Source organism: Perissodus microlepis, chromosome 18, assembly GCF_051167445.1.
Source record: "Perissodus microlepis isolate ML-2025 ecotype Zambia chromosome 18, ASM5116744v1, whole genome shotgun sequence".
In the NCBI taxonomy this organism is placed as follows: Eukaryota; Metazoa; Chordata; class Actinopteri; order Cichliformes; family Cichlidae; genus Perissodus; species Perissodus microlepis.
Window position 1 is genome coordinate 36,585,113 of NC_140478.1, and position 12,869 is coordinate 36,597,981.

General features: G+C 39.6%; 2 protein-coding genes across 2 annotated transcripts; one reads left to right on the forward strand and one right to left on the reverse strand.

The window, feature by feature from the left end:
- The first annotated feature begins 299 nt into the window (after positions 1-299).
- LOC146368909 (uncharacterized) lies at positions 300-6,072 on the forward strand. Its single transcript, XM_084913604.1, has 7 exons — positions 300-896; positions 1,464-1,828; positions 2,683-2,790; positions 3,019-3,185; positions 3,290-3,488; positions 3,588-3,678; positions 5,870-6,072. The coding sequence occupies exons 2-7, from the start codon at positions 1,610-1,612 to the stop codon at positions 6,070-6,072; spliced, it is 987 nt and encodes a 328-aa protein (XP_084769730.1). The 5' UTR covers positions 300-896; positions 1,464-1,609.
- A 1,699-nt stretch (positions 6,073-7,771) lies between these two features.
- Positions 7,772-10,045, reverse strand: LOC146368910 (serine/threonine-protein kinase pim-2-like; the record flags this gene model as incomplete). The annotated part of the gene is made up of 8 exons (XM_084911395.1): positions 7,772-8,239; positions 8,329-8,499; positions 8,586-8,766; positions 8,856-9,074; positions 9,159-9,206; positions 9,345-9,439; positions 9,563-9,688; positions 9,814-10,045. Coding segments are annotated over 8 exons (1,164 nt in total), but the record flags the coding sequence as incomplete, so codon positions are not given.
- Between the last annotated feature and the right edge of the window lie 2,824 nt (positions 10,046-12,869).

Below are 12,869 nucleotides of genomic sequence, written 5' to 3' on the forward strand. Positions count from 1 at the left end.
GGAAGTTGAGGGTGAAATTGTTTTAGACACCATCTGCGGTGTAACTGTAATAGCTCTCTGGCATGTGAGAAGGAAGCGCCAAATGGTGAACGATATTAGTTTCAGGTGCACAGTACATACGATTGTGCTGAAGATACGTCCCATTACAAAGTGACTGAATGGTTCTTTAACAGATTTATTTTTCAGGTAATTAACAGTAATTTAAACCTGACTAAAGCCCTAAAATAGATGCATTTTGTGAACCAAAAAGACTAATTTATGTAAAACATGAAAGTCACAAGACTGTGAAACCACATCACCAGAGAAAACCTGCTGGGACCAGACTGTACAAATCACGTTTCCATCCTGCCTTTTTTTTCTGTGTATCAGAGCAGCTGACAGTTAAAGCAAAAGCACAACTGGTTTCAGTTCCTTAAAACAAAGACAGTGTAAACAGTGTTTAATGGTATGAGGTCCAAAAGTCATTGAAGCTAGATGATAACGGAAATCTTTTTCTGGGTCATGTGACAGTGATTTTTACAGGGTTTTTTTAGTAGAAAAGTCCAATTTAAGCTCAGTTATAAGTGAAAGAGCAATTTGAAGCTGCTCACTTCAGTACTGTAAAATAATGAGTTGCAGCTGTTGTAATCTCTTCATGCAGGAAATGGTAAGAAATGCAAACATTGATTAATTAACTCAAGAGTAAGTGAAAAGACTGATGGATTTGAGAGAAGTTTCGTTCGTTTACATGAAGAAAAAGATGTAATACAACGTTTTTTTCAGACATTGTGTTTCTGTTGGCTTCATCCGAACAATCACCATGTAGTTTACTGCTGGATGTGAACAGGCTGGGATGACATCCGACACCTCAGGTGTTGCACTAGACTGTGGTGGTGACGGGAGAACTGAGCCAGAAGGTGAACGTTTTGATTTACTAGTCGATCTGCATTCCAGATCTCAGAAACGTTGAGTAGTGAAGAAATCACAGACGCAAGCAGCAGAAATGAGTTTCTCCTGAAGGGTTCAGTCTTTGAGATACGGTGAGGAGTTCGAGTGGCAACCATACAGAGAGCATCAACAACTTTGCATATATATGGTTGGTTTTGTGCATGACTAGTGGTTTGAATTAGATTTTGGGGGGGTTGTGTTGTGCTTGTTTTTTTGTTTGTTTTGTGTTTTGTTTTGTTTTGTTTTTAGTTCTGCTCTCAGAAACCAGAAACATAAACACTCTTAGCACTGCAAAGCCCAAAGATCTCTAAAAGCTTTGTATTATGAACAAATCGTTATAAAATCTAACTCAACAATGTAAATCCACAGCCTGATGGAGCTTATTCTGCTTTACTATGTTGTTCAAAAAAAGAAGCAGACGATTGTCAGAATTTTTATTATGTCTACAAAGACTTAGATGCTTTAGAAAATCGCTGAGGTTTACTCCCTGAGAGGAGATTGCTATTTCTTTACCTTCTTCATCTTCTTTTCTACAGATGCAGTGATGCTTTTAACCTCCACACAGTGACTCCACATCACCAACACCAGCCTCGCTTCCAGCTCCAATGATCTTCCACCTCTGACTCTTTCCTAAAATTGACCAGTAGGTGGTGCCAGCCCTGCCCAGGTGGGGTGGCCAGCGATGGAAGGCCGACGTGGTGGAGGCAGCAGCAGCGGTAGCTACTCACAGATCCCTGTCAGAACAGGCATGGGGTCTGTCAACTCCCCGGCCGTTTCTGTGAGATTGGAGGCGTACGACATCGGAGAGAAGAAATGCATCTCGGATGTGAGGAGGACTTTCTGCCTCTTTGTCACCTTTGACCTCTTGTTCATCACCATGCTCTGGATCATAGAACTCAATGTAAGTCTGTGTTTGTAGTGGCTGTGACAGCAGTTTTGTTTTTTTATTAGATATCTGTAGTAATAAAGTTTTTACAGCAATGTAAAACCACACGAGATTAAGATATATCACCAGACAGTGAGCCTTTTTGACTGAGTCAGCCTACTCGGGAGAAATTTATTGGATGCATCTGCTGTCTTCTATGTATTTTGCTCAAGAAAAAACTAAAACTGAAGATGATTTTATTATTTCCCAGAGATTAAAGGGTTATTTAAAAGTAAAGTTAAACAAAGTCAGGAAAGATAAAACGCTAGTATTGAAGTTTTTAAAAAACTCCAAAGTAGGTGAAGCCGTTAAAAGGCCAGGCTCAGAGCCTTTGGTTTTGCTTTTTTGTGGAAAAACATTTATTGTTCTTTTAGAGCAGGGGTGTCAAACTCAAATACACAGTGGGCCAAAATTCAAAACTGGAACAAAGTCGCGGGCTAACGTTAATATTTATTGAAATATATTTATTCCTCCAGATATAAGAATGAATCTTTTCTTATGGACTCAAACACGTTTTGCTGAAAAACTGAATATGGAACAAGCAAAGCTTAATACTAAACAATATATATATTAGCTGTATAATACCAGTAGGCCAGCTCTGATAGTAATTTGGTATGTATTCGCGGGCCAAATGTAAGTAGGCTGCGGGCCAAATTTGGCCCGCGGGCCAGAGTTTGACACCTATGTTCTACAGCGTCTCTGAAACCATGACTCTCCTCCACAGAGTCCAGACCACATTCACTCAGCCGCTCTATGCTGGACTGTTGGTGTACCTGCTGGATAGAGGTGAAAACACAAACCAAACAATGGCTCTTTCATCTGTTTCACAGCATGCACGGGAACTGGAAACTCGCCGAAGGGAGGCAGAGGAGAGAGAGCGGAGGAAGCAGAGGGAGGTGCAGATGGAACTGGAAAGACAGCTGAAAGAGGCTGAGATGGTAAAAAAAAAGTTTTCCACTTGACACCAATTATGTACAGAGTCTTTTCTCCTTGACTTTGATCTTTGAGAACTGCAGCAAAATGTTGACTGTCATTATAAAATTCACACCTAGTCTTTAATGATTTGGAAAAATGGTTATGACAGTCCAGGAAAAGGTGATTCAGGAATAGGTCAGTTTATACCGCTCTGTTGGTGCATCTGTTTATGTAGCTGTGTGTGTGCATAGATAAAAGACAGCATGCAGGCTGAGATGCAGGTGAAGGAAAAGGAGGCTGAACAACAGAAGAAGAGGATCAGGGAGCTGGAGCTGACACAGCAGCAGCTGGAAGTTGCCCTTAATATGGAGATCCAGGCTCGGCTGGAGGAGGAGAGGGCCAGACTGGAGCTTGAGCGGTAACAATGGATTTCTAACTTATTTTATTTGTGATGGAGATCTGATATATCCATGAGAAGTATTAACATTTTCAGTTGCTTCTTCCCTTTTTCCCCTCCTTCAGGTTGCTGCAGGCTGAAGATGAAAAGAAGAAACATTTCCAGCTCCTCCAGGAGCAGCAACGTACAATGCAAAACCTCAGCCCCATACAGGAGCTGTCAGATGGCAGTCCCGATGAGGACACCCCCTCAGCCCTCAACTCTGCCTCTCAGGAGCTCCAGGATCTGCAGGCATCTCGCCAAAGAAGCCACCAGCGTCTGGAGGTGAACAAGTTTGTTTTGACTGGCTTTGTGAGCAGCATCGTATTTAGTGCTCTTCTAAAACAACACTGATGAGGATGCCTGCATGATTTTTGTTTCCAGGAGGTTCAGGAGAGGCTGAGGAATGCCAGTCAACATGTACGGCACTGGAACATCCAGCTGAACCGACTGATGACCCCCATTACTCCTGCAGGTGCCGTATTCACTTTGCCTCTTTGCAGCACAGACTTCTGGAACAGAGTGTTAGTATAGTTAATAACAGTGTAGACCATATAATCTGTCAGATAATTGCATTAAAATGCTACAAAAGGCACCTACCCCCAAACATGTCAAGAGATTCATTCAGTGACTTGAATGAAAGAATCTGACTCACCTCAAGTTAATTAAAATTAAAACTAAATCTTATTATGATTTAAACACGGAAATCTTAAAACGAAAAATAACCGCATGCACAGTTGTTACAGGCTGCAAACATGTTTTATACTGCTTTGAAGTCTGGGACAGCATCATAAGAGGCATAACTGATCTCACCGTAGTCCCATGAAGACTCAAGATGAGTGTTTTCACGACTGCCATCTTGGTGTTTTGAAATCAGGCATGATGAATGAAGGGAAGAACTGTCTGTTAAGGTTCTCAGTCGTTCAGGTCATCGTAGTCTAAGGAGCTTGGAAAGAAAAGCATCTGGACTTCTTTAAGTTTCTTGAAGATGTTTCACCTCTCATTCAAGAAGCTTCTTCAGTTCTCTGAAGAAATTCTGAACTGAAGAAGCTTCTCAGATGAGAGGTGAAACATCTTCAAGAAACTTAAAGAAGTCCAGATGCTTTTCTTTCCAAGCTCCTTAGACTGTAGTTAAACTTCACACACTGGACTTGTCAGTCACACATCCTTCGCCAGTAGGCATTCCCAGAATGATCTTTCCCCTTCTGACGCTTAGAATGACCAAATATGTGCAAAATGGACAATTCAACATGCCACCATGTCAGTCTTTTATTAAATATGACATGAAACAAATGACTGAGCCATTAAATTTGTCACAAAGGTGTTCACCTAATTCCAGGCAAATGGAATAGACTTCTATGGGACCATAAGTCTTTTTGCACTTTGACATTTGTTTTACTTTTCAGATCTGTAACCTATAACTTTTATACTGTATGTGTTTTGATCATAGGAGTCTACGGGGACTTTTAGCACGTTTAGCAGTTGATGTTGGCTTCTTTTTTCAGTACTGGAGCTTCCTGCTCATTGAAGACTTTTCTAAAAGGAAATGCTTAATCCAAAATGGCGTTTTAAGGGCTTGGATTAATGTCAATTTCAGCAAATATTCTTTCTTATGTTAAAAGAACATGGATCTCTGTCAGTGATAACTTCTGACTTTATAACTCAAATTTTAAGAGAGAGCTTCACTGCTAAGCTCTCATCTGTGTGGGTGTCACGGTTCGCTTGAGGACTCACACGCAGGACTCAGAGGCACAGTCAGTATTTATTACAGTTCCACCAGGTGTATATACAAACAGTGCAGGGGATAGTGCTATATACAAAGCGGTGACAGGGAAAAGGCTCCGGGGAAATCCAGGTAGGGAAAAGACACTTGCTCCTCTTCTGACTCTCTCTCCAAACACTCACACAAAAAGGGAATCCGCTCGGGGAATGCAGAGTCGGGTCCAGGGGATCTATGTACAGAAGGAAACACACGTTAGAGGTTTTGCACAGGGAAGCAAAAGAGAACTTGCTCAGAGCCGGGCTGCACTGACGCGAGTCACACACAACGATCCAGCGATGAGTAGAAGCCACTCCCTGGCTTAAATGCTGGCTGCACTGATGAGGCCCAGGTGTTTCCTCTTCAGAGGGGCGTGGGCCGAGGGCGTGAACCCACCATGAGTTCCGCCCTGGCGAGAGAGCGAGAGAGAGAGCAAGAGAGAGAGAGAGAGAGCAAGAGAGAGAACACTACTAGTCAGCGGCCTGCTGATCCCCTGGCCGTGACAGTGGGGTTCAAATCCCTTATTCAGATTAAGATTTTATGTGACATTACATTGGCAAAAATTAAATTTACTTGAATAATGTGAGTATTGGAGTAAGTACTTGAGTAATTTTTGAATAACTTTAATTTTGTAATGTGCATATTTTATGAATAATGATGTTTCAATACTTTAATCTACTGAATAAGTAAGAATTAGACTTAATAATCTTTTTACTTTAAAAAGGGAAATTGTGTACAATCTTTTATTCTCCAAAATGCACATAATAAAAATGTTTTGGGGAATGTATATGCTTTTTAAAAACCAATTGCTTCTTACCTGATGCATGCTATAACTTTCAGCAAAACTGAACTAAAATTTGTTAACAAGCTTACCAAATAAGAAATGTTTTGTGAATTTTCTTTGCAGAGCGACTGGAAAGCCGGCTGTTATCAAAGCCCACGTGCCCTAAAAAGGAGGGCGCGCTGGCCAGTAATGAGGTCATCACTAAGTTTAAGATAAGAGTTGATCAGAATAGAGGCGATGATGAAAGTCTGGAGCATCAGCTGGAGGCTGCCAACCTGCCTGATGAATCGTTCGAGGCCCAGACAGAAGTCAACGGACAAATATGATCACAGACATTTTAAAAACGCGAGTTGAGAGTTAAGGGGGAAAAATATTGTAATAAGTATATATTTGAATTGCACACTAAGATATAAAGTGATGGCAGCGAGCACAGTGTTGCAGGATTTAATTAAAAACACATCTGACTAAGACCAACTGAAATTTAGAGTTGTGTATAATAAAGTTTATTCATGATTAATAAAACAAATCTGTAATATTTTTCTTTCTCTTTTGTCCATTTGAATCTCGCTACAGCTTAAATAAAAGAAAAGAATGTGTTTTGAATAAATCAAACTCTATTCTCTCTTTTTCTTTCTTTCTTTTTTTCTTGGTGGGTTTTCTTTTGCAATCAAACGCAACATTATACAATTATATAGTATAGTAAGAAATATCCTTTAACTTAATTTAGTATTTGTTTTTTAATTTTTGTTTTTATTGTTTCCCCTTCAGTTTTGTGCTTATAACATGTTCTAATCTGACATATTATGCAGTAAATTATTTTTGCAATAACTTAACAGGCCATTGTGGGAGCCAACATTCACTTATCAAAGACATATTTGTATATTCTGTGGGCTGCTTTATGGTTGTGTCATTTAGAAACATAAGCCACAACAGACTTCCACCGGAGAGTACTTAAAAATGTATTTTTATGTAAAGATATTTTAATTAACTACTATATTAAGAGAGAACCTATTGTTACATGGATTAATTGTACAAACTGTAGAGAAATAAGTTTAAGCGTGCAACTTTTTATTCATTTTTAACTGTATTAATGTTTTTATGTTGATACAGCCGCCTCATATCTGTTTCCTCAGTGTTTTTTAAACCATGTACTCCATCTATGAGTAAGAACATGAATAAATTCCTTTCCAAATTTGTAGTTCTTTTTTCCAACTGTTTTTAGTATATATGTAACATTTCTTTACACACAAATGCAGGTATTCTTTTGCACCAAGACGTTAAAGAAATGCTAAGAAAAAATGAAAATACTACATTGCAACCTGTGTGTGTGTGTATATATATCTGTATCTATATAGATATAGATATATATGTGTATTCGTACCCTTTTTTCATCATCTAGTTTCCTGTGCCAGATCTTCTACTGATCCACTGAGGCAGACATGTAAAAAAACATGAACTAAAGCATATTTCTGTATATAAACAGGACTTTAAATCTTTATCAACAGCTACTTTAGAGGAAATTCTTCAATAAACTGCAACCAAAGGCTCAACTCAGAGGACAAAATCCAACCTGTTATAAATAGTGTGACAGCAAACTTTCTCTTGTGTAAAGTTACAAATAGGAGTAATTATCCACAGGAGCTTTTATACATAATGAAGTTATAATTCGTCCTGTAGAAATTGTACATTTAAGCTATATAGTTCCCGCTGTGATAACTCTGCTATGAATGCCTCTTATTAACTTTTATGCTTTTACAACCCACTATGAGCAAACACTCAGCAACAGTGGGAAGGAAAAACTCCCTTCTTGAAGGAAAAAACCTCTGGTAGAACCAGGAAATCTGTCTAAACTAGTTGGGGGTTAGAGCAACAGATGCAAGTCTTCAGATCATTTGCAGTGTGACTGTCTTTGTGCACACTTTAACCTGATTCAGTTTTCTTATTTGTCAAAATGCACCATGGGTAAAAAAAAACAAAACAAAAAAACAAAACAAAATAGTAATGAAGGAGAATCCTCAGCAAAGATGAATTAAACAAGTTTTATTTTGATCAAATTTTACTTTAAGTAAAACACATCTTTATTTGATGACTTTAATGTCATCAAATAAAGACAGTTTTGATGGAGCTCCTGACCCAGCCCAAGCTCTCTATGAAGACGAGGAAAAACTCCCCAGGGGGCCAGATCGATGGGAAGAAACCTCGGGAAAGCCCATTCAAAGAGAGATCCCCTTTCCTGGGATGGCTGGGGGGGTTACAGGAACTCCAAAAAAGCTAAATTTTTATTTATTTATTTTTTAAGATTGACCCATTCTATCTATTCCTGTCCAACAGAAAAAAGAAAGGAAGTTACTACAATGTATCATACTTATATGATAAGGTGTGAATTGTGTGTTTGTGTGTGTTATCTTAGCCAGGGGTGAAGCTGGAGCTCCTCCAGTGTTGGGCGCTTCTCCGGGACTGTAGTTAAACATGCGTCCAAGAAATTCCGGCATTCTTGAAAGAAAGAAAAGATCAAAAAGATGAAGATGATAGTTCTAGTGATCCAAGGCATCAGTGAATCTGGAAGTGTGAAGTTTTCTTACCTGTGGACAGACGCTTTTTGATGCTCAGTTTCTTTGTGAGGAACCTCTCGGTACTAAAGTCCCGTGCATGAAGCGCTTCATACAACACCACTCCCATTTGCCACACCGTGGTGGGTCCACACCTGTAGCAGCTCCTCCTGTACCACTCGGGAGGGGTGTGAAGAGGAGTGCCTAACAAACAGACACAATTGCAATTTCTTCTAAAACAAAAGACACAAATTGTTACATCTGTGAAAAGCAGGAGCAGAATATGTTACCATAGAAGATGCGATACAGAGATCGCTGCTTAACAAAGCAGCTCAGTCCAAAGTCAATGATGCGAACTCGAGGCACATCTGAGCCGGTCTCAATCAGAATGTTTTCTCCCTTGATGTCCCGATGAAAGATGTGTTTATCCTCAAGTTCCTTTACAGCATCAACTAGTTGCTTCAGAATGACCTGGAAAAGATGAAAAACACAATAATGAGTTAATGCTTTTCTGCCTTGATTGAATGCTGTACAGTCTAAGGTTCTCCCAGTCAACCTACCTTGGCCTTGTCCTCTGGTAAAGTTCTTCCATTTTCTGCTTTGTATTTTTGCAGGTCCACAGCGGGGACAGGTCTCTCCAGCACCAGGATCAGCTCTTTGCCAAGGTCGAACCACTCCAGCAAGGACACAGGTGCTGATATTCCCACTGACCCTTCTGCTTCACCTGCAAGTTTAACCATAATGGCCACTTCCACTGAGAGCTTCTTCCCGCTTTCATCCTGAAATATTACAACAAAGTGGATGATGAGGAACGCCGCATTCAATCCAGTAATGTAAAACTGATTCAAGTGTTGGACGCTTACCGCCATTTTGCAGTAGACTTTATTTTTGGGAATGTGTTTGATGGCAACCTAGAAGACACAGAGCATTGGTGAGCATTTCCTCAGTATGACATAATGAAAGGTGGAAACACAGCAGACGTCTCAGTTTACGATATTATCCATTATCTGCGTTACTGCCTGTCTTACTACCATCATCTGAACACTTACTGGAAAACGATCTTCTATCCGGTAGCCAGCAAACACTGCTCCGCAGCCTCCTTCTCCGAGCTGGTGCTCCTCCACATATCTGGCTTGGAATTCACCTGAACAGACAAAACAACAAATCTTGTTTTATTACAGCTGTGACACAAATTACTCTCCTCTGTAGCCTAAATGTTCCTTTTGCCCTTCCCCTGAATATAAAACCCAAGCTGCTTGCTACTTACGTTTTTGGTCTGCCACTGATTTTTTGTCCTGGTCCACATTCCTTTTTTTTTTCTTGGGTGACTCTCTGTTGTCTCCCGCGGCCTTTCTTTTGCCATTTTTTGCGCACACCTGTTTGTTGTTCAAGTCTGGAGATGTGGAAAACACCAAAAGCACATCAGCTCACTGGATGATAGACACAAACACTAAACACTAATATCTTAAACCTAGCAACCACACTTAATCTACCCCCTTATTCAACTAATTAGCCTACCTTTACCAGAGTCCAACGAGGAGGATGCTTGCTCCTTGTCACCGCTCATATGGTCGAGAAGTTTAGCCTTCTTTGCTTTCTTTGTTGTGCCCTCTTCATCTTGCACAACCTTGCGCTTCACTCCTCTGACCACATCTGAGCTGGTGGAAGGACCAGCCTGCTCAGCGACCCTCCTCCTTTTTATTGGGGTCTTCTTTTCAGGACTGGCCTTTCTTTTAGCAGTCCTGCTTTTACAATCTATAAACGACAACAACACAGTGGTGAAAAAGAGTCCCCGACATCAGGACTGGAAGCAGTTTGATGGCAAAGAATTTGAAATTGCTTTTGCTTAAATTATCACAAGTTTATTCTTGGGATAAAAAAACTGACCAGTGCGAATTGATACTAGGTTTACTAAGTCTTAGATCTTGATGACACTTGTTGGTCTGTTTTTACTGTTGAGTCCAAGAATAAACTTATTACATTATTTTACCAAAAGACCGGTAACCTTTCTTTGATTAGACATCTTGTATTAAAGCTATTTTCAATCAAACATATGATTCAATTGCTCCAAAAATGATTCACACAGTGTCAACATTTCTAGGATTTGGATTTTACCAGGATTTGATTTTATTATTTTACTTACCTTGATCTCCTGAATCTTTCTTATCGGCTGGAGTGGTAATTTTTCTTGTTTCCTTTTTCATTGTAATTTCGGAGAACTTTTAAACTCGAAAATGTAAACCGTAATGAGTTAATATTGAGTTAATATTCCTTCAAATGTGCGCCCTTCAAATGCTTGACTTTTCTAACTGAATTCTGTTAGTGAGCTTTATAAGTAAACTCTGGAAACTACGGCAACACAACATAGAATCTTGCCTTTCAGTGACTTCACTGACTGCCAGTAGTTCAAAGTAGTTCACAGAAAAACACTGGCAGACAAAGCCATAATATTTCATATAATTCAATCATTTCATATCAATTAAACAGTTTCTTTCATTATCTTTCATCGTTTGTATAAAGACCTCATGTATGGATGACAGTATGAAGATTTGTGGTTGACCACACACTAATAAACACAGTGTCAGCTACATTGTCATCTGATTTAAAGTATTTATTATGTACATTTAACTGTCATGGTACTGAGTCTGTGACCCAGTGTTTTGTGTTTGTTCATTTATATTCATTGATTATTCTTAAGTATGTTTTTGGTTCTCTTTATTGTTTTCTTCTTGTGTTATATTCTTAGGCTTTAGGTTTCTGTTACTTTGCCTTGCCCCTGTGTCCCACGTGTCATGTCTAGTCACTCTTGTTTCCATGTTCCCCAATTTCTCCCCAGTCAGTCATGTCTCTGTGTCAACTCTGTGTCTTTGTAAAAGTCTCTTGTTTGCTGTTTTACTTTGATGGTCTTGTGTGCTATGTTAGTGTTTTCATGTCTGTGAAGGTTCTCAGTCATCTAGGTCATCGTAGTCTAAGGAGTTTGGAAAGAAAGCGTCTGGACTTGAAGTTGCTTGAAGATGTTTCACCTTCTTGGATGAAAAGAACTTAAACTTTGCTTGAACGTCTTCAAGCAACTTAAAGAAGTCCAGACGTTTTCTTTCTAAGCTCCTTAGACTATGTTAGTGTTTTCAGTTTTCCTTCCCCATGGTCTTGTTGTTTGTGATTTCTCGCAGCTGTGCTCTCATCCTGTGTCTTATTCCCTCATTTATCCCTCTGTGTATTTAAGCCCATTGTTTTCCTCTGTTTGCTGTTGGGTTGTCTGTGTATCATCCATGACAATTAAATTAAATAGCAAATGCAACTACAATTTCAATGAGATTCATTCCTGGCATTCTACTGCGGTGGCTGAAAGTAGACACCAAGCATTATCACTGTAACTGATGTAAATATTGGACTTGGAGGGGATTCATCTGATAGACTGATGCAAACATTACTGTGAGGAAAATTTTGAATCTCCCAATTTTCTTTTTTTCTGAAAGAAAGAAAGTTGGTTACTGTATCACATTTGTATGGCAAGATGTGAATTCAGTATGCGTGTGTGTTTGTGTCAGAGAGGAGTTTATCTGAGCCAGGGGTAAAGCAGGAGGTCCTCCAGCATTGGGCACTTCTCCAGGACTTTGTTAAAACTTGTTTTCAAGACGTCTGAAATGAAAGAAGGACAAGAGATATTGAGATGATAATTCCAGTGATCCAAGCGATCACATTGATCTTCTGCAAAATTTTCTTTTTGAGAGTCATTCGGCTGGACAGGGGGTATAACACATCTGCAATGCAGCAACATCTGCTCTCTGGGCCTGTGTGAGACTGTTATCTGAATGGCGGGAATGAGGATGTTGGAATTTGGCATCTCAGGCACCAACTCATCTCTTTCCTTAACCGGGCTCACCAGAGATTGGTTTCAGCCTCTCTCCATGCTTTAAGGAGGTTGAGTTGATAAATCTGACTGGCCCCTCCCCTGTCTGACCATATCTCTTCATAGTCAACACCAATGTTCTCACCGTGTGACCATGAACGGTCCTTACCACTTGGCAAGTAATTTCGAGCTAGAAGAAGGGAGTAAGACAAGCACTTTATGTCCCTGTTAAAATACAATTACATTTTATCAAATATCACTAAGCAGTCCTTACCTTTAAATACAGCCTGGTTTCTTTCTCTTTCTTTCTATATCTCTGAGTGAAGTTAGCTCTCACTCTTTCTCTTCCTGTGAAATACAGCAAGTGGAGCTTTAGCTAGCAACACACTGTGACACAGTTAGTGTTTGTTGAGGTGATAGAAATGCTGCATTTGAAATTACCTGACACAACATTTTACTCCCTTTTATGTTCACTCCTTTTTTTTCTGAAGTACTGCAAATTATGGGCACATGGGGTTGTTCTGGTGTTGTGCTAAAAATAAATAAATCAAAACTACGGTACATGGTTTGCTCTTTCATCTCTACTGATTAAAACGCGACTGCCTTTCATGTGTCACTGTCACTTTTTTTCTTTAGGTCACGAGCAGTTGTCTAAGCATTTCACTGCATATCGTACTCTGTGTGACTGTGTACGTGACAAATAAAATTTGAATTTGAATTTGAC